Raw genomic sequence first — 22,096 nt, 5'->3', positions numbered from 1 at the left:
GTCATTTCTTTTTGAAAGCAGAATGTCTTCCTGAAAGTGTACCTTGAGCCGCAAACTGGTCATGTGAAGCCTCAGGGAGAGACACCGATGAGGGCCCAAAGGGTGGGAATTCAGTACTCCCCGATGAAGGTGTCACCTATCAAGGAGCAAAGGAAATTATTTTATTCCTAACATTCACTCATTCATGTTCCCACATAGTAAGTGAAACAGAAACAACATGTACAGAAAATATCCTTAAACCAGAAGGTTTTTAACAAAACCACACTAGTTAATATGACTGGAAAACATTCCATATCTTGAGAGTTGTAAGTTTTTTGAATGGCACTTCCTACCTCTTATAGGACCTGCTGGATTTTATATAAATCAGTAACTTAAAGGAGCAAAGTTTTGACTTAAAGCCCATTTAGGATTTTAAGGTCTGGATAAGGCCTATCCCCTCTTATTGCCCAAATGTTAAAAGCCTAAAACATGCTCCTTTAACTTTGGCATAATTCACTGTTTCCCTAAGATAGTTTGCTCTATTTGATTCATAATAAGAGGGTTTTTTTTAAATAAGTTTCAAATAGCACACACAAATTTTAAAAGTGCCTAAGAAAAAAATCAACAGAAATATTAAAAGATTTTTCTCTACCTTTCCCCATATCACAAAAGAACTGTTTCAGGCAGTATGTTGACACTGTGTTTCAGAATACAGTATTTTTTAAAACATTAAGCATAATATAAATTCTGTAGAAGGCAAACAATTTCATCTACAGGTTTACAGATGAGCAGACTGTGTGGTCTCCTAATACAGGAAAAGTTTACACTTATGTGTTTGGCACCTTCTATATGAAAAATATCTAGAGAGGTCAGATCACTCTTTTTCTTACCATCAATTTATTTTCTCTGAAATAGCCTGAACTTCCCATACCTGGATAAGCTCCATACAGTGCATGCATACTGTATGAGTTGTCACTAGAACTTATGAATCAACCCTACCTTGAACCCAGATACCACACAGCTCAGTACCTGTATATTGATTGTATATGTATCTTAACATATAAAGTAGGGCACCTTAGACTTAATATGATAGAATAAAGCAAAAACCAAGGTTATTTTTGTTTTCACTTTCTGTTAGTAAAGAGAATACAAATCTGAAGAAAATGGCTGACGGAATTTATATACAGTTTTTAAAATCGCCTTTCAATTTAAGACTTTAATCATCTCTCACTTCAAGTATGACATCACGATAACAAATAAATAACAGAAAGTTGTAGCCAATAAATATAAGCCAAGCCCATAAAGTCATCTAAGAAAGTAAACCTGGATAAATTTCAGTCTAAATAAACACTTATAAATAATATATTAAATACCTTATTTTATATAATATTAGATCCAGGTAATAGGAAAAACCCTGAAGTTTATTTTTCTGATAATGACATTTACCTACAACTGGGTCTAAGATATGTGAAAAAAAATTCCTGTCAACAGACATCCAAATAGCTTTCATGGTCTGTGAAGACGACAATCATAACTGAGACGGTTATCACAAGACACAGGAGCTGACCAATTAAATACAGAGCCTACCACAAGCTCCTTTGTTTGTATAATAAAATTTAGGAGGACAACGATGCCAGAATCCTTTACCTTTTCATTGAACATCCTTTCAACTGACACTCAAGCAATCCTCACTACACAAAAACTAACAAAAAAAACACAGGTAGCATTCAGCGCAGGAAGGCTTCTAAGGGCCCACTGATTACCGAGCTCATTAGAAGAAAGGAAAGTCATAATGTGTGACCAAAAGGTCAGATATTAATAAAAGTTGTGATTTTCCTCAGTAGAGTCCAAGGAAGTGATACACAAATTTAGAAAGTATGATTTTAGAAAGCACCTACCTAATAGTTGTATTACAACTTACTCTATATGGTTGAGAAAACACAAGGACTTCTTTATATACATTGTGTTTTAAAATTTGATTATGGGTGACTTATATTTCTACTAACTTATCTATACCTTTAAAATTTGCTATATTTCCACATTATTATTTTAACAAGTAAAGATAAAAAGTATTAAACTGAATGGCTTCGGTTCTATGCTCAAATCCTTACTTGTTTGAAAATAATCTCCAATGGTATTTTTTTATTATATGTAATAATATATACATCCATATGTAAATATGTTACTTGTGTATCTTAAAATCCAAGTAATAACTAGTCCACTTTGAAATTCAAGTATTAGCTTCTGGAAGTTGAAGGGGGTTCACATGAGCCTATGCCATAGGTAGAAGAGGGCTGATCCAGTCTAGGTCCTCACCTGGGATCAGGACCACAAGAAAGGGTCCAAGGTCACACTCTAACTAGGATTCTCGGTTGAGGACATGACATATATTCATGATAGCACCAATACGCTCAGGTCAGAGGAAGTCCTCAGACAAACCTCCAGAATGCTGGCCAGCCAAGCTGAGTATGGCTAAGTCACCTCTTGCCCCAGAGCAGAGAACACACATTCTCACCTGCGATCTCCTCTCTCTACCCCATAGTAACCAGAAAGCCCCAGCTGCGAAGCCAGGGCTGTCCTCATAACAGTGAGTCTAATTCTTTTATCACTTGCTCTATTCATTAAGATGGCTTCAGTACAAAATCAAAATCTAGACATTTTCCTCTTTCCTGTTTGCCACATAACACAGCCTGAGATTTTCAATTTACATTCCCTTGTTAAGACCAAAAAAACTGAGTTTTCCTTGAACTGAAGTATATATACTTCTAGCCTTATCACCTTACTAGTATTATAAAAGGCAATAAAAGCCTGTTAGTGCAGATAGATTGGTGTTACTTAAAGCCACTGTCCTAAAACAGAATCAAATTTTGCTTATAAAAACTAAAAAAGATAATAGCCTTTTCTTCAATGTGTTTATAAACAGATTTGATAGCTAAAGAAGCTTTCTGAATCATGCCTTATTGTAAAAGAGGCAGTTACAATTTTAAGAGTCCCTTTGAAGTAGCAGAAAATAGCAAAGTCATTTACCATATCAAAGTAGAATTTGGGCCATTTCCATCATATAAACAAAATGCATCAATGTTCAAAACTATTTTCTTTGTATTCTGCCCTACAGAAATGAAGAGTTCACTGGATGCTTCAAAGTTTCTGAAAGCCAATTTAGGACTTGAATATTTTATCTGTCAAGTAATTTTGTAATATTTTCTATCCTCTTTCATCAAAAGTAGATTGGTTCCCAAATAAGTTATTTGGTTTTTAAAAAATTAAAAGAGAACAAAGGAAGAAAATGAGGATCCGTGAGATGAAAAAGGGTACAAATCTACTCACATTTTTAATAAAAGTATGAAGGCTTCTAAGGAACTCCAGGTTTCACATGTTCATTACTATAGATGATACCTGGTTCTATGCCCAAGAGCAGAAAAGCTCTGGCACAGTTCACAATTTATAATTATTAATTCTCACCAAATTATAACAAGAACTTTAAATTGCTTTGACTATATATAGATCCATGATTCAAATAGATTGTGTACAATACAAATATATATAGATCTATATATCTCTAAAGGAGTGAGTGTAGGATGATATATAAGATTCTTGCCTAACAATAAGATCACTCACTCACATGCAGAGACTTAACCCTAGGATACAGTCACAGTCCCAATGCCCTACTGTATATAATTTATGAGAAGAAGTTTCCTAGAGCTTGTCCTATTCCACTCTACATTAGCTTTGTGACCCTAGGCCAAATGCTTGAATTCTTGAATATACCGCTTCTTCACTTGTAAGAGGGTACCACATTCAAATGGTGTAGATTTAACACCTTAACCCATCTGTAACACTACAGCAAACAGCAAACTAGAGGCTATTAACATATAAATTGTAAAGGCCAAAAGTCGACTCTCTACATATGTTAAAACTAATTATATAAAATACAGTTTACCAAAATTAAGTATATTTAGTATACCCATTTTAGTTACAGTTATCTGCTTAATAAAATTGTTGAAATCTATCTCAAAATGCTTTTGCCAATTTCCTTAAATGCTTGCACTTGACACTGATGGCTATCCTTCTATAGTAACTTAGTTTGGATAACTGCAAACACACCAAAGTGAATACAAAATACAGGGGGGAAAAGACCCACAAAATAAATACTATTTTCTCTTTCTAATGATTTTTAAAAGAAAAATTATTTATAAAATAGTACCATGCACAGGATGGAATGAATATTCTATTTTCACTAGCTATTACAGTCATTCTAATGTCACATACAAAAAAAAAAAAAATTAGAAAAAACTAATATGGCGGCATTACTAACCATCAATATCTAAGTTTTGTTAAAAGAATTGATATTAAGGGTGCCTGGGTAGCTAAACTGATTGAACATCTGACCCCTGATTTTGGCTCAGGTCATGATCTCTAGGTTCTTGGGATTAATCCCCACATCAGGTTCCCTGCTCATTGGGGAGCCTGCTTCTCCCTCTCCTTCTGTAGCTCCCTGATTGTGTTTTCTCTCACTCTGTCAAATAAATATTTAAAATCTTTAAAAAAACAAAACAAACCAAAAAAACCAACACACCTGTTTATTTTCATTGTACTACAGCCCTGTGGCCTATATTCCCAACACTTAGGAATTAGAATCTTACTTATATTTCCTTTCTAACTATAATATACAAGTTCTTAGATCCTGGGTAATCCACAGTTGGTTGAAATTTATTTAAACAAAGTATATCATTTTCTTTCTCTCCACCATCATGCAAATTGCTGTCTTTCCAGGTTTTCCTGGGGTCACCACACTGGAAGGATGTACCTACTCTATCACTAATTCCTATGTCAAAACTATTTTTTTTAAAGCCTCTTCGATTCATCCCTGGTTTAACTGTCCTTGGTCTACTCTTCATTCTATAAAATAACTTGTAACGACCATCACACAAATGCCAATATATATTTTGTAACATCAACTGTAATATTTAATGTATTTTACTCTGCTGAAATATCTTTAGAGCTGTATCTTTATAGCTATTATGGCTTACCTCTTCGAATCCAAAAACAGACTTAGCTCTCTTAGCTAACCCCTAATCTGGTAATTAAACTTTAGCCTTTGTTCCACACTCCAAACAAACTAGGCATTTTCTGAGTTTTCTATACTTTCAGTAGTACCACACAACTTGGCATGCAGTTATTTTCTCATTGTGCTTTAAGTTCTTGACAAGACTTTCAACTCTTATAAGACGGTACTGAATCCTCAGACATATGTGACTATCTTTTCAACTCCCTGTAAATGTGTGCATATATTTAAGAAAGATTAATCTTTAAAGCTCATTTCAATTGCTACTTCTCGTACATGCCCTCTAATGTAACCTCACTGCACCCTGACCATAACATCTATCATAGCACCTATCACATCTGCTTTGTCGTGAAGGAGTGGAACATCATGGCCAACAACTTGAACCAAACATACTTCTGGATTCAAATAATGCCAGCACTGGAACCTTGACCAAGACACTTATTCACTGCATGCCTTAATCTCTTCTTTTGTAAAATAGCAAAAGTAAGAATGACTTTCAATACTTTTAAGTTTATGAAGACCCATGAGTCATTTCTCTTTAAATGTTTAAATAAACTTAAACTAAAATAAAATCATTTTTATTTAAACTGGTGTTCCCAAAAGTTTCAGAGAATCACATATTTCACAAAGAAAAGCTCAAAAGGAAAGAAACCACAACTCCTTTATTTTGACAATTGATAAAACGGATTAAAAAAACATAGACATAATTCTGCTCAACAGCAGTAAAAAAAGAAGACCACATTTTGGTCAGAAAATTGTTGATGCATACTGGTGTATACTAGGCCTAGGTACCCACCTAATGTGGATATTTCTAAGAAGTAGAAATGAGACTTCAGGAGGAAAAACAACCAATGCCTGACCCTTCCTACCTATGAGAAGGAGACACTGAGCTGGAAGGAAGCCATCTCTGAAAAGCTACTTACAAGGGCAATGCCCCAAAGTGAAAATGACACTCCTTACCCTGTCTATACTTTATGAACAAACATGTCCCAATCCCTATAAAGATTGTCAAACAACTGAACTAATATATTCATTAGGGAACACCATCAAAGTCCCTAAAATAACATTAACTGCCCAGAATGGATAATGACCTAGCAACAGCACACTAGATGGTATGACCCAAATCAAAAGATAGTGCTTTCCTTAGAAAGACAAAATGGAAAAATAAACAAATCAATAAATAAACTGTATCTTTTGTCATATCTGGGAAATACACTAAATAATGATATAAATAACCAGGTACACTTATTGGCAAGATTTAAATCCACTGAACAGATACCTCAATTTGTAACTTCAACATATACTTAACAAAGTATTAGCTGATGTAAGTATGACAGCTTAGGTTTAAAGTAATACTGGTATATGGGATGCCTGGGTCGCTCAGTCGGTTAAGTGTCTGACTCTTGGTTTTGGCTCAGATCATGATCTCAGAGTCCTGGGATCCAGCCCTGAGTTGGGTCCGCACTCAGTGGTGAGTTTGCTGAGGTTTCTCCCTCTCCCTCTCCCTCTGACCCTCCCTCCCATGCATGCTCTCTCTCAAAAAAATAAATAAATCTTTGAAAATAAATAAATATTTACTGGTGTGATGAATAAATTCCCCGAATTTTTTTTCCTGTGAACAAGGACAGATAATATCTCTGACATGACAAAAAAAAACATGATTATTAGTAAAATTGGGGTAATGAGACTACTTCTATGAATAAGTCACCAATCTGGTGACTAAGAGTCACCAATACCAAAGCTCTTCTTTTTGGAATCAAAAAAGAAGAAAACAAAGAGTTGACTATAAAAATTCTAATAGATAATTATCTTTTGAGAAACTATACAAAATCTCACAAAGAACTATAAAAGAATTCTTAAAAAAAAATAACAGATTTCATTGGTATATATTTCTAAAAGAATATGTAACATCCAAACACAACCAAGTTATAAGAATCTTAGGCTCTATTAAGTACTTCTATTTTAATAATGACTAAAATAAATATTTCCAAAATTTTTCTCAGAAAATCTAGTATCTTGATCTCTGAGATTTGTTATTACTAAAGTATCTATTATTAGGTATATTGTATATGTTTATTATTATTATATATTATTATCTCTTATAAAACAGAGAAATGCAAAAGTACTCAAATCTTCTTACGTATGATAAATACAATTTGGTATTTACAAAATAGCTAAGATGACTCAAAGTTAATTAGAGCAATTACTACTTACTGAGTTCCTACTATAAAGCAAACAACTGAAGCATGTACAAATTTCAAGCTTAGTCTATAGATAGCCCTTTTAATAGACAGCGAAGTCTAAGAATTACTTTTAAGCATATATTAATGCTGCCCTTCTGTGAATTAAATAACTAATACAGCTCCTTTTTGCATTTAATCATATGATTTCTCTTGTTGAAACAAAAATACATACTATTTCTAGCACAGAAAGGAAAGCATGACATCTAGTGGAAATGAGGTAATTAGTCAACTTTTCCAAATAAAGGTTCAATGCAGCAGTAACCACAAACTCTTCTGAGTCTACAGAAAATCATGACACCTAAAACTGTAGCAAAAAGTACCAGTGTTGGGATTCCTGGGTGGCTCAGCGGTTGGGCATTTGCCTTCGGCTTAGGGTGTGACCCCGGAATCAGGGATCGAGTCCCATATCAGGCTTCTTGCAGGAAGCCTGCTTCTCCCTCTGCCTGTGTCTCTGCCCCACGCCCCCACCCCCCTGCCATGTCTCTTATGAATAAACAAAATCTTTAAAAAAAAAAAAAAAAAAAAGTACCAGTGTTGAGAAACTATAGGAGGTGAATTTTATTACTGCCTTATAATTATCTATTATGCTCATATTATTTTTGCTCCTGGAAGTAGGAGTGCCGTGCACCTCTGCCTTCCTGATAGATCTATGACACAGTAACTGTTCCAATCATTTCTTATGCTTATAAAAAAAGTGAAACCTAGTATCAGTCATATTTAGAAATACTTGGTGTATCTCAAACTTTTTAGAACAAAGCAACTTATGAATGAAAAGAAAAAGGAAGGCAGGCAGGCATAAATTTCAGGTATTTCAAACAATGAAAACAAGCTTCTGACACAAATATTTAGAAATAATGTTCAGAATCTCTAGTACCAAACTGGAATCACTTGAATGGGCCCACTTTCTCCAAATTGCTTTGTCCTTAAGCAAAACCGCACAGTAATCAAGCATTATTATCACATGGGATCTATTCTATTACTACTGATAAACATTTTTGAACTTTTATGCTTCTCGGTCTATCAAATAAGGTATAAAAAAGGTTATAAATTCATCTAAAAGGACATTCAGCATAGCTATATGAGTACATGGGACCCTAGTTCTACAAAGACAGTAGTTTAAATTAATCACAGCTATTGGGACACCTGGCTGGCTCAATCAGTGGAGCATGGGACTCTTGATCTCAGGGTTGTGGGTTTGAGCCTATGTTGGCTACAGAGATTACTAAAAAAATAAATAAATAAATTTTTAAAAGTAAGTAAATCACAGCTACCTAAATCATAACCTTATACTCTGTATACAGTCTTAATCTGTCCACTGTGTAAATTCAAGTATTTTCAGAGATTCAAAATGAAGCACTCATGCATTCTTTAGAAGTACCATTGTTTCCAAGGTGGAGAGAGAACTTGGATCTTGATCTTGATTGGACATCCTAGATGGAGCTCTCCAAAACTTGAATGAGTCATCTAAACCTGCGACAACAGGAAAACATCAACATAGTCTCCTGGGTACCATAACATTGAATAGAAAGATCACTTGTTACAGAAAACCAATCAAGAACTAAGGAAAAAAGTTTGCTTAATTTTTATTATTCTTAATTAATTTATATATAAAACTTGTTAAACATTTTAATGACAATTAGTGGACCTTGCTTAATCTAATTTATCAAGACCACCAGCTCCCAAACTTTAATGCGCACAAGAATCATAAAGGACTTGTTAAAGTTATTTCCTGGGTCCTACTGCCAGAGATTCCACCCCCCTAAATCAGGATGGGAGCCATAACTCTGCATGTCTAACAAGCTCACAAAAGATTTCAATGATGTTGAACACTTATTTAAAATGTTCAGACAGGGCAGCCCGGGTAGCTCAGCAGTTTAGCGCCACCTTCAGCCCAGGGCATGGTCCTAGAGATCCAGAATCGAGTCCCACATCGGGCTCCCTGCGTGGAGCCTGCTTCTCCCTCTGCCTGTGTCTCTGCCTCTCTCTCTCTCTCTCTTTTTTTTTTTTTTTTTTTTGACACTTCTAGGGCACCTGGATGGCTCAGTCAGTTAAGCATCTGACTCTGATTTCAGTTCAGGTCATGATCCCAGGATTATGAGATCAAGGCCCACATCAGGCTCCGAGCTGGGCATGGAACCTGCTTAAGATTCTCTCCCTCACCCTCTGCCCCCACCCCATATCCCTCCCTCTCTCAATCTGTGTTTTTTTTTTTTTTTAAGTTCAAAAACTTCATCAAATGTCATTTTCCTCTTAATTCCTCCAAGAATTGAGCAGAAAAGTGAACTAGAAGTTCACACTTAAGTATTTCAGGGTAAAGGAATTATGTCTGCAATTCACTCTTAAATAGCTCAGAAAAACATATATATACATGTATATTGCATATAAATAAATGCATATAAATAAATTTTTTAAATTTATAAACACATACCCATATACATGTAGGGGAACAAATACCATAAAATGTTAACATTTGAGAATGCTTATACTATTCTTGCACCTTTTCTGTGAGTGAGAAATTATGTCAAGATTTTCAAAAAATACTAGCAAAGACTAATCTTAAAATATAACATATTTTTTAAATCATTAAATTATTTATTATTATGAGACACAATATTAATATGTGCTAAGATCATAGGAAATCTAAAGAATCTAGAAATAGAAATAAAAAGGTTTCAGCAAGATATTTTGTTTTCTGTTTTGTTTTGTTTTGTTTTTTTAAGATTTTATTTATTTCTTATTGAGAGACAGAGACAGAGGCAGAGGGAGAAGCAGGCTCCATGCCAGGAGCCCAATGTGGGACTCGATCCCGGGACTACGGGATCAAGCTCTGTGAAGGCAGACGCTCAACCACTGAGCCACCCAGGTGTCCCTCAGTAAGATATTTTGATAAATGAGTACCATACCAAAAGCAAATAGCTTTTTGATATATTAGCAAAACAAATTAGAAAATTTAGTAGAAGGGGCACCTGGATGGCTCAGTGATTGAGCGTCTACCTTTGGCTCAGGTTGTGATTCCTGGGTCCTGGGATTGAGTCCTACATCAACTTTCCCACAGGGAACATGCTTCTCCCTCTACCTATGTATCTGCCTCTCTCTGTGTGTCTCTCATGAATACATAAAACCTTATAAGAAAAGGAAAGGAAAAAAAAAGAAAAAATGTAGTAGGAGATGAACAGGAGAGACTCCTAACTCTGGGGAAACAAACAAAGGGTTGCAGAAGGGGAGGAGGATGGGGGGATGGAGTAACTGGGTGACAGGCATCAAGAAGGGCACTTGATCAGATGAGCACTGGGTACTGTACTACATGCTGGCAAATTGAATTTAGATAAAATTTTTTAAAAATTAAAAAAGAAAATTTAGAATGAAAAGGTCTCATTCTTGATTACCTAGAAAGAACCTTCCAAAAAGTTTAAAACATCAAAAAGAGAAAAAAAAAAAAAAACAGTAAAACTTTACTGAAGGGCATGAAATAACTTATAAAAAATTAATAAGATGTCAAAATGTTTTCCATGAAGAATTTATAACATAGAAAAATGCTTAAGCAATGTTTAGTGAAAGGAAGGAACAAAAATATACATAGATATGAACACAATCATGTAAAACAAACAAAAGCTATAGGATGAGAGAAGACGAGAAAATTCACCCTGACGTTAACAAAGGTCATCTCTGTGTAGTGGGGCCCAGAGATAAATGCTCTCCTGGGTACTTTCAATTTTTTAAAAATATTTTGTAACAAACACATAGGTTACGTAGGTTTTCAATAGTTTTTAAATAGTTAGATTTCATAAAAATAAAAATATACTACCATTTAAATCACTACCTTCTGAAGTTCCATCCAGAGCAGAAAAATTCAAATCAAATGTATATCGTCCCAGGTAACAGTGTTTTATCATCTGATTCAAATGTTCATAGAAATGGCAATGATATAGAAGAGCCTGAAGGGCAGGTTTTCCTATGAGCGACAGGCCAGAATCCTCATCGTGGACACAGGGACCCTGTAAGGAAAAGAGGGAGAGAAAAAGAAAGACACCCTGATTATAATGTAATTTCTTCAAAAAGACCTGCTGTCTGCCTCTCAACCCCCGCCTCCCCCCCCACCCCCAAGGGACCAAACGGGTCCCAGGTGCTACCAGGATACTTATACCTGACTCTGTCCTTCCACACTCAAAGCAGTGTGACCTAGGGCAAATATTTCATAGTACTCTAAGTTTTTGCTGCCTAAAAATCCTCTGAAGGCAGAAGGCTGATCTACTCTTGAGAGATAAACATTAGTTTACAATGCATCTATAAAATGGTACAGTTTTAACCAAGTAATTACATTTCTTGATCCACGAATACAATAAAAGCAGTATTTTTCAACCTACACAGAATATTCAAATATCTGAAATAATGTGATCCAGTAATTATGTTCCAAATTATTTTTTGCACCTATCAATATGCCAGATAAAAATGAAAAGACTCATCACTACACATGATAAAATCTGTTTGCCACATTACTTCTCACTGAATTAACTGTGACAACAGAAACATGTAGGCAGGCATGCATGCGCACGGGTACACGCGTGCGAGGGCGCGCACACGCACACACACTTTCCATCAGGAAGCTGAGAAGAATCTGCCATTCTATGATTTTAATCTCATTGTACTTTTTTCCAAATAATCTTTTTGTGCTGCCACTTATTACTTTTCCTGGAATATCCAATGGCAAAAGTTAAGCAGCCAGGATTGGTTTAAAGTTTGCAAATAAGCCTGTCCCTGGCTTATAATTCTATTTTTGGAAAATGACAATAAAGTTATGATTTTTAAAAAAGACCATAAGAGAGAGAAAAATAAAAGACAGAAAACAGCAATCTAAGTTCTAGCAGGAAAGGTATGGTCAAAATATATCCAAAATGTATCATTAACTCTGAGATTTGTGTATGGGTCCCTTTTCTCAGGCCTCCTCATCACCAAGGAAAAATGGATGTTAAAACTTACTATCTGGAAGATAAAATAATTCACAAGTTAAAGATTTAATTAAATCAATATGATCATTTCAATTAATCTTTTTTTCAGGATATTATCATTATAATCAAATATCTTACTTTATTATTAAATAAATTTTATGGTTATAAATCTGTTATTGCTGTATTCTAATAATAAAGCAATTTACATATTTAATAAGAAATAAGAATATATAATAAGCAACCAGCACATGATGGCCCCTGTGTAACTTTAAATTTTGAGGTCTGGAAGAAGCAGACAAAACAGAGTAAAGTACAATAACAGGGTCATGTGGCTGTCTGTTAACCATGGTATATGTTTCAGACAATGTGGCCCTTTCATGTACTACTTTATTTTATTATCTGGGATGAAATAATTCATCCCAAACCACAGAGCCAATCCTAATATCCACAGCTTCAAACTCCTCTATCTTTTAAGCAATTTACAACATTCTAAATGTACAAAACGTGAAATACAGAGGAGATTTGTAAGAATTGCTTAAAATCATGAATTAAAGCTCTCATTACAATAATTCAGAGAAGGAATTAACAACCAAGATGAGAATTATAAATAATTCAGCTAAATTTACTAGCTTAGCTCCAACAACTTAACAAACTTCAATAAACCAATAAAATAAAATGATTAAACAAAGTAGGATGATACTACCTTTTCTAAATATATTTCATAATGATGCCCAGAACAATTTTTAAATTTTATTACACAAATTACATAAAATTTTTACTTTTCCAAAATTATACCTATATACTTATTTCCTGGATAAGTTACACCACAGTCCAAAATTCATAAATGTTTAACAAAAATAAGTGAAGGAATATAAACTATATAAATCTTAAAAACAAGCTCTTCAAGAGCTCTCATTAAATCTATTGATTCTTTATTCTCTAAACGTTTCCTGAGGCTGATGGTTATACCAATTGCTAAAAGGAAAGGTAATACAAACTCACTGTCTTGTAAAATCCACTTTTTCAGGGAGCCTGGGTAGCTCAATCAGTTTGACTTGCTCAGGTCATGATCTCAGGGTCCTAAGATTGGACCCTATGTTGGGCTCTACACTCAGCAGGGAGTCTGCTTGTATCTCTCCCTAGACTCACTCATACTCCTCATAAATAAATAAATAAATAAATAAATAAATAAATAAATAAATAAATAAATAAAATCTTTAAAATGATAATAAAAATAAAATCCACCATTTTTTTTAGTTTTAAGTATTTCCAAAGTAAATGAGAAATTACACATATATAGAACTGTAGTAGTTATTCCCTAAGTATATATAATTATCATAGTGATAATCATTAACATAATCACATTTACCCTTCAATTAAATACAAATAGTCTCTGACTTACAATGGTTCAACCTATAATTTTTCAATTATAATGGAGCAAAGTGATACATATTCAGTAAAATCCACACTTCAAACTTTGAATTTTGATTTCTTCCTGGGCTGGTGATATTCAATAACATATTCTCACAATGCTTGGTGGGCAGCAACAGCCAGCCGCAGCTCCTAGTCAGCCAATGATCACAAGGGTAAATAGCTGATTCAATCACATGCTTTTTATTTTCAGTACAATATTCAATAAATTACAGGAGATATTCAACTGTTTAATTATAAAACAAGTTTTGTATTAGATGATTTTGTCCAACTGTAGGTTGGTAGAAGTGTTCTGAGCACATTTAAGGTAGGCATGGATAATCTATGACGTTTGATAGGTTACGTGTATTAAATGTATTTTCAACTTATGATATTTTGAATTCAATAATGAGTTGACTGGGACATAACCCCATTGTAAGTCAAGGAAGATTCATATTTAAAAATTTTTTTCTCTAGTCCTTATGAATATAAAAAGAAAAGATTGAGAAAATGATAACAATATAAATCATAATAAGAAATGCAAGTTTAAAATTCCATCTACTTAATAAGGTTTCAGAACTCATTTTATTTTTTGTGCCTGGCTGGCTCAGTGAGAGAAAATGAAACTACGGATTGTGGGGTTGTGAGTTCGAACCCCATGTTGGGTGTAGAGATTCCTTGAATAAAAACTTAAAAAAAAAAAAAAAAAGGGTACCTGGGTGGCTCACAGAGTTAAGCATCAGATTCTTGGTTTCAGCTCAAGTCATAATCTCTGGGTGATGAGATCAAACCCTTTGCTGGGCTTCATACTCAATGCAGAGGCTGCTTAAGGTTGTTCTTTCCTTCCCCCACTCACATCCTCACTTGCTCTCTCTCAGATAAACAAATAAATAAAATCTCTAAAAAGAATCTTTTTTTTTCTTTCCCTATATATCACAGTGAAAATTGCTTCAGCCTACCAAGATTGAAGAAATTAAATTCTAATATGAACAAAAGGATATCTCAGAAAATAAAGACTAAGATAAAAATATAAAAGATAAGGAGATAAAAAGAAAATCAATTCGAGAGACCTAATATAGGACTCATATGATATATGGAAAGAGAACAAAGAAAAGTTATTTTTAAAATAAATAAACATGAGGGATGCATGGGTGGATGCATGGGTGGCTAAGTTGGTTAAGCACCCAACTTTTGATTTCTGCTCAGGTTCATGATCTCACGGTCCTGGGATTGAATCCTGCTGAGCATGGAGTCCACTTCTCTCTCCATCTCTCCCCGCCCCCGTCCCTTACCTAGCTTGTGTGCAAGCACATGCACACTCTCCTTCCCACTAAAATAAATAAATCTTAAAAATAAATAAATAAATAAATAAATAATAAGAAAAAATGTGTCAGAGTCAAAAAAAATAGAACATCTAGGTCTTCAAATTAAGGAGTTTAATGAGTGTCAAGCAAGAGCAATGAAAAAGATATATAACCATAAAATTCTAGGACATCAAAGATAAAGAGAGAATGATAAACAAAAAAGTTGGCCATAAAGGGGTAAAAGAGCCAGATGGGCATCCAACTTCTCATCAGCAGTATAGGATGTCAGAAGATAGTAGAGCAAAATTCTTATAAGGAATGATTTCAACCTATCTTGTAACTACCCAAACTATCAAGTGCAATTTAAATACATTTTCAAATATGTAAGAACTCATTATGTTTGTTGCTCATGTACTTGTTTTTAAGATAGAAATATGATTATTTTGAAGATGATTTCTAGGAAAAAGTATCTCAATCAAAAAGAAAGGATGGCTAAGAGTTTAGAAAAAAGTGTGATACGATATAGACTTACAATTCAAAGAAAAAAAATTATATAGATAGATAGCCAGGGACAGAAACTCCAAGGGAAAAAAAAAATAAGTCACCCAAATCACTTAATTAGACACACACAGACACAAACTTATGCATGTATATACACATATATATTAGAAATATACATATAAATATTAAAAACTTTTAATACAATAAATATTAGACAATTTTTCTTCTGAGCCCTGTAAGTATAGATACAGAAATATAACCACAGCCCAGTAAGTGGCTCTATAGTAAATCACTAGTTTTCAATTTTTAGAATCAACTTACATATAAAGCAAGACTGAAGAGAATATGAACGTCATCAACATTCACAAAGTAAAAGTAAAGATAAAACTGACAAAGATTAGCAGAAGTGAAAGAACAGGAATATCTTAGCTACAACTTTCTTACCTTCTTAATGAGGGGACAGAGATATTATCCACAGGTAAGAAGACAAGAAACAGCAGGTAGAGAAACTAAGTCTGGTAATAGAACTAAATTTGCAGGACATTATTTAAATGAGCTAAATCCTGTGTATCAACACAATAAAGGAACAAACATTATAGCAAACTACTATTTAGATATGAAGGTAACTACCTAAAGAATTAAAATCGGTAGGAGGTAAAGCTATCTCTGTGAATGAAAAGAGGCAGTAAATTTCATTATAAGCTCTAATGGTTGTTTTAACCACATACATTTTTACTTAAAAAAAATGCTTCTAAAAATACAAACAATTCATCCAGAGTATAAGTTCTTAAAGAAGATCAAATCTGGAATATGTACATATGTACATATTACACCATTATTTTTTATTCGATTTATTTTAACTAATATTAAGCCTGAATCCCCATTCTCAACGTGCCAAAGCTTCCTAGTGGCAATGGCATGTTAGCAACAGAGCTTTACTCAGGGCAGTAAAGCCAAACCCAGCATATGCACAAAAAATGGTCTGACTCAGGCTTTCCATAGATGACTAATGGTACAAGGTCCCAAACAATGAAGCTTTTCATGCATACACAAGGTTCCGTTCCACAGATCCATCAGTAATTGATGGGGCTGTCTTCTGGCATAGTGGGGAAATCAGCATGGTCTAAGTGCTCTGTCTTTGGATGTCTATATCCTTACCAGACTTGCCCTCAGGTGAATGTGCTGGGGCTGTCAGATCATCTACAAAATTGCCAGGGAGAGTTGAGAAGGACAGTATGCAAAGAAAGAAAACTCTTCAAATCACCAGGTATCATTACAAATAAGTTTGCAACGAAAATCACAAATTATGTCATAGAACACTCCAATTAATTTGAAATCATTGTTTTCAAGGATGCAATAAACTGCAATATTAATTTAAAAACATATATTTTACTCCTAGTGTCATACTCATTTACCTGTGGTTCAAAAGGAACTAGAAGCAAAGTAAAAATCACATTTAAGAAAAGCAGACAATACAGGCACCTGGCTCAGTCAGTGAGCACATGACTTAATCTCGGGGTTGTGGGTTTAAGCCCCACATTGGGCATAGATGTTACTTAAAATCTTAAAAAAAAAAAAAAAAGACTAGAGAGTATTTTCAAGAAGAAAAAAGAATTATTTTAATATGTAACAAATTAAAAAACTGCTGTAATATAATACAGAGATTGGGAAAAAAATGATCCTAATTACATAAGCAGAAATCCCTAATTACATATAAATTATGAATACAGATAAAATGATATTGCTTCTCTGACACCAAGTATTTATTGTTTTGTGAAATCAATACTTAGGAGGATTCATGATGAACACCTTTAAAGATGAAAAATATGCACTGATGATTATCACATCAAATATGAAAATGATGCATACTGCAACAATAAATGAGTGGACTATCTACCTAAAACGCAAACACATATGCAGTTTCCACTTATGTCCACCATTAGTACACAGAAGCAATGACTCTTTCCCTCTGTCCAGGAATAATGAAAACGTCTAGAAGCCAGATCTCATTTCTAAATACCATTCTCCATTAAAAGAAATCAGGGCTCTCTGAGTAAATGTCTGATTCTAAGCTGGGGCTGGAAATTCTGGAATATCTTGCTATACCAGAAAATACAGAAGTGCTCAAAGACTAAAGAAAATAAGTTAAAAGGACAAAAGATTCTTCATGAAGGGGCGCCTCTAAGTCAAATCTGGAACAATTTGAATATCTAAAAATAATGATAGAAACAGGCTACAACTCATAAAACAAAGAGCCTTTGAGTCTACACTGAAATGTAGAAAAAAAAAAGAAAAGAAAGAGAAGAAAGAAAAAATGAAAGCTCTTTCTTATAGTAAAATGTAATAAATGTAGAAAGAATGACATAATTAGAAAGTCACCATTTGGCAACCATTCTATAATAATCGCTTCAGACAAGAATGGAAGTCAAAACTAGTGGAAGAAAGTTGATGAGAAGTAGGCATCAGTGCAGTCTCAGAGTGTCTTCTTGCAACAGAAAAAACTGAAACTCCATATGAAGGAAACATGCAGGCTCTACCTTAACCAAGTTAGCAAAGTCAGTATACCTAGTAAGGGGACAAACAGATGATCTTGTTTCCTGATACAATGTACTAACACTTCTACAGCTTTTCTATCAAAAAATGTATAACTTGAATCTAATTATAAGGACAGATAAATCTAATTAAAGAATATTATAAAAACTAAATAGCCTGTACTCTTCAAAAATGTTAAGGTCATTAATGCTATTCAGGAACTATTTTAGATGAAAGAAAGGAGAAAGATACAACTATCTGCAACATGTATTCCTGATCCTAGATCCTGACCGGGTGGTGTTATTTTTTTCTTTTCCTATGAAGGACAATAGTGGGACAACTGGAATAATTTGAATAATTGCCTAATTTTGGTAATTTTTATGATGATTTTATGAGAAGGTCTTCATTTTTAGGAAATTCACACTTAAGTGTTTAGAGGAAAAAGCAGCATTATGCCTGCAACTCTCAACAGTTCAGAGAAAAGATACTTGCAGACAGAGCTAAAGCAAACTTGGTATAATTGTTAACATATGGGGAATCTGGGTAAAAGTTATATAAAAACTGTACTGTTCCTGCAACTTTTACATAGGATTAATTTTTTTCAAAATAAAGTTTAAAAAAATAAATTATGTGGACAATTCAAAGTCCTACCATAAATGTGGAAAGGAACTAAAGCATAAACATACCACAAACTGACAACTCACTATATTTAAGTGCATGAAATTACATTTACCCTTAAATGTGTAACATTTTCAAGTGGGAAGACCAACTTTAATATTACAAAAATTATGCATAAGCTACCCTAATTCTACATAAAATATTATAGCAATGTTCTCTGGATACGTGTTTTTCTTCTCTCACAGGCCATAAGCCCCAGAGAATTTAATCTGATTACCTGTGAATCCCTAAAATTTAGGTACTCAACCAATGTTTACAGAAATGAACTCAAACAAACTACACAGATAATCCCTATCTAACCAATACATTTGTTATAATCAATTCTAAAATTCTACTCTGGTAATTAAAGTTGCAGGGATATGGATCTGTGACAAAGGTTCTCAAACTAAACCCAGCAACATAATCCTCCACGTGCAAGAGTACTAAATTCAAGTCAAACTGCAGAGAACTGCTTTACCAACTGGAGAGCTAGGAGCATGACAGTTTAGAGCCCCATGGACAATGATTCTGTTTTCTCTACCAGAGAAGACTATTAACCTTAAGGAAGAGAAGACCAATATTTATAAGCATCACTCTTAAAAAACAATGCCTTGAGGGATGCCTGCGTGGCTAACTGGCTGAGCGGCCAGCTCTTAAATTCAGCTTGGCTCATGATCACAGGATCCTGGGATAGAGCCCCATGTCCAAGTTTGCACTCAGCTGGGAGTCAGCTTGAGGATTCTTTCTTCCTCTCCCTCTGCCCTTCTGCCCACCTGTGTGTGGGTGCATGCTCTCTCTGTCTCTTTCAAATAAATAAATAAAATAAATAAATCTTTAAAAAAGAAAAAAAAAAAAGAACCAAAAACAATGCTTTGAATAGAAAAGATCTGTGGCACACCAAGCCTGATGAACCAAAAACTGGATTCTCATTGCAGCAGGAGCCATGGTTTCAGGTCCCTACTGAAGGTGTTGGGTGCTGAAGGAAGCTGCTCAGAAGTCAGGCTCCTTATCCTCCCCTGCTCATAGTGACTGCCCAGGTCCACTACACTGCTGTATCCATGCAACAGTAAGTGGGGAATCACACTACAAAAATTAAGACCTGATTTTTTAACTTTATTTACTTAGCAATATCATAATGCACTAGCAAAGACTGATAAAGCGCTATCATGTCTGTGGTGGGAACTAAAAGAAACACTGAAAAAATATATGAAAAATATGAACACATATATTCTACACAGAAAGATTAAGTTAAATGGCAAGAAATAAGGCAAGGCAGTAAAGGTAATTTATGAAAAAGAACTTAAATTATAGATAACTGATATCAAATGCTATTGTCTTTCTGAGTAAAGGAAGTTAAAATGGATTATATGGTTTACTGAAAGCATTTTTTAATACTTTTTGAATTAAAATGTTTTAACTGATTTATGACCCACCTGTTCTAGAAAAGATTTAAGGCCTATTACAAGGAAAGGTAAATTATAACATGATAGTGAAAATATAGCAGGGATGAGAGAAAGACAAAGAAAAGTATGAAAATATCAGACCCAGGAATAAAGCCAAAAAACATATATACTAGATAAGCCACATGTTGATAGGAAGGCTCTAAACTTTCTAGCATTCAGCAATAAAAGGAAAAACCAACCAGTTACATAATTTATAGATGCAAATTATTACCACTCAGAAGTACAATTCCAGATAGTGACATGAAATAGGAATTTCTTTTGGGTGTGTAGAGAAAGAATCTGGAGTGGGGGTAGTAATCACAGAAAGACACTGCAGAATGCCCAGTGGAGTGACAGTACAGAGCACATCCACTTAGACTTCAGGCATTAAAACAAAGTGCAAAGCAGTAAAAACAATTCTCTTTGTAAAATGTAATTAATGAAATATCTACCTTAACCAAAATAAAATATTTACAGTGCTTCTAGGTACTGGTGCTACTTCCTGCCCTATCCTCAAAATATTGTGAAATACATAGACAAGCAAATGAAACATTTTTTCGAATAAGATTATCATTTATCATTCTACCAGTTTTAGTTGTAGAATAATAGATGTGTAGCACCTTCTTTCTAGATATAATAAACTGGCAAAGGTCACAACCTTTGGAGATTATAAAATTCCATTGAAGTATCTGAAGGCTATTTTGCTCCCTTCTTGGAACAGCTGTTTTCACTTTGGGATTTAAAGTACCACTAAACTGTTAAACAGGGGGACAAATATGAGGCCACCAACTATTCATAGTGCTAAATAAGGATGCTTAAAAATCAAAAGAAAGACTAAAAACAGATCAAAAAAGAGGAAAAAAATCTGAGTTTACTAAACACACATACACAAACCAATTAGAGCTTATTTTTCTAATTTTGCTTAAGACTAGCAAAAGGTTCATCATCAAATACTATTTGGAATTAGAGTAGCTCTCAAAATTTTTGACTTTGGCCAAAATAAGCAAGGCAAAAGACTGCAAAAGCTCATTTAAAGCACTATTTTCAACTTTTTAATAGAAAATTATTCTTTGATAAAGAACTGGAGAATAAGACCAAAAGCTACAATAAACATGTCACTAGTAACAAAAAGGAACTGTATACTATTTAACTTGTAAAAGAAAAACATGAACATCTATGCATGTTTCTATACTATAATAAAATGTCCCAAGAACTCTAATAGAACCCAGAAGTAGCATTAACTCTTGCTTTCATATTATATTAATTTAAATAATAAAAAAATCATTGACATTACATTACCAAGCATATAAAACACAAGTGTTGCTAGTTTAACAAAGGGACTAGAGATGATTTGTATTTCAGCCAAAAACAACACATTTTAAAATCTAGTTGTTGGATAACAAGCATCAAAATTACACCACCATTAACATAAATATTAATCCTGTGTATTCTTTCCAGTTTTGTGTCCTATAGTTTTATTATAATGCAGACTATGAATAGCCAACCATTATCAGAAGGAATGTTAAACAAATTAGAGGAACAGGTGGAAAGTGGCCTAGGTTTTTCCAGAACTAACAGTTAAGCTGGGTGTGTCAGGTGTGGAAAATAGAGCCTTCCAAGAGTTAAATGAGATGTAGGTCTTGACCTGGATTCAGGATTCAAGTCACTGTCTGAAAAGCTGCCCTCACTGCAGGCTCAAGTGGATTCAGCAATTCCTCCATAGGTATATTCTAATGAAAAATTTAAAAGAAATTTTGGATTTGTCGAGGATCCTAGGGAGTGAGATGCAACAGTATGATTAATAAACACAGAGAAAGAACATATTTTATGTCCCCAGTGACTGCACTTTTCTATCCTGCAAATCATCTAAAAAGTAGTAGGCTATAAAAAAGTTAGGTACTACTAGACTTGATATTCAGAACATGAAAAAAAACTTAATCCAATAAAAACCAAAGAAAGATAAATTATGACCTTAAACTGTACTAAGGAAAGGAAAAAGGGCATTAACATTAATGCA

General features: G+C 34.0%; 1 protein-coding gene across 11 annotated transcripts in view; it reads right to left on the bottom strand.

Annotated features, from left to right (window-relative positions):
* RTTN (rotatin) overlaps positions 1 to 22,096 on the bottom strand; it is a 142,474-nt gene that overhangs the window by 41,621 nt on the left and 78,757 nt on the right. For 10 of the 11 annotated variants that reach the window (XR_007411726.1, XR_007411725.1, XR_007411724.1 and 7 more), the window contains 3 exons: positions 11,093 to 11,282; positions 8,666 to 8,757; positions 43 to 136 (listed from right to left, as the gene is read on the bottom strand). Coding sequence is in view for 7 of the 11 variants with exons in the window: in XM_049111957.1 (XP_048967914.1) it covers positions 43 to 136; positions 8,666 to 8,757; positions 11,093 to 11,282 (376 nt within the window). In the remaining 4 variants the exon portion in view is untranslated. The remainder of the gene's footprint in view (positions 1 to 42; positions 137 to 8,665; positions 8,758 to 11,092; positions 11,283 to 22,096) is intronic. The other variant, XM_049111948.1, reaches the window with a different exon arrangement.

This window comes from Canis lupus, chromosome 1 (assembly GCF_003254725.2).
Source record: "Canis lupus dingo isolate Sandy chromosome 1, ASM325472v2, whole genome shotgun sequence".
Lineage (NCBI taxonomy): Eukaryota > Metazoa > Chordata > Mammalia > Carnivora > Canidae > Canis > Canis lupus.
The sequence above is the reverse complement of the archived record's forward strand: the minus strand, read 5'-3'. Positions and strand labels throughout refer to the sequence as shown.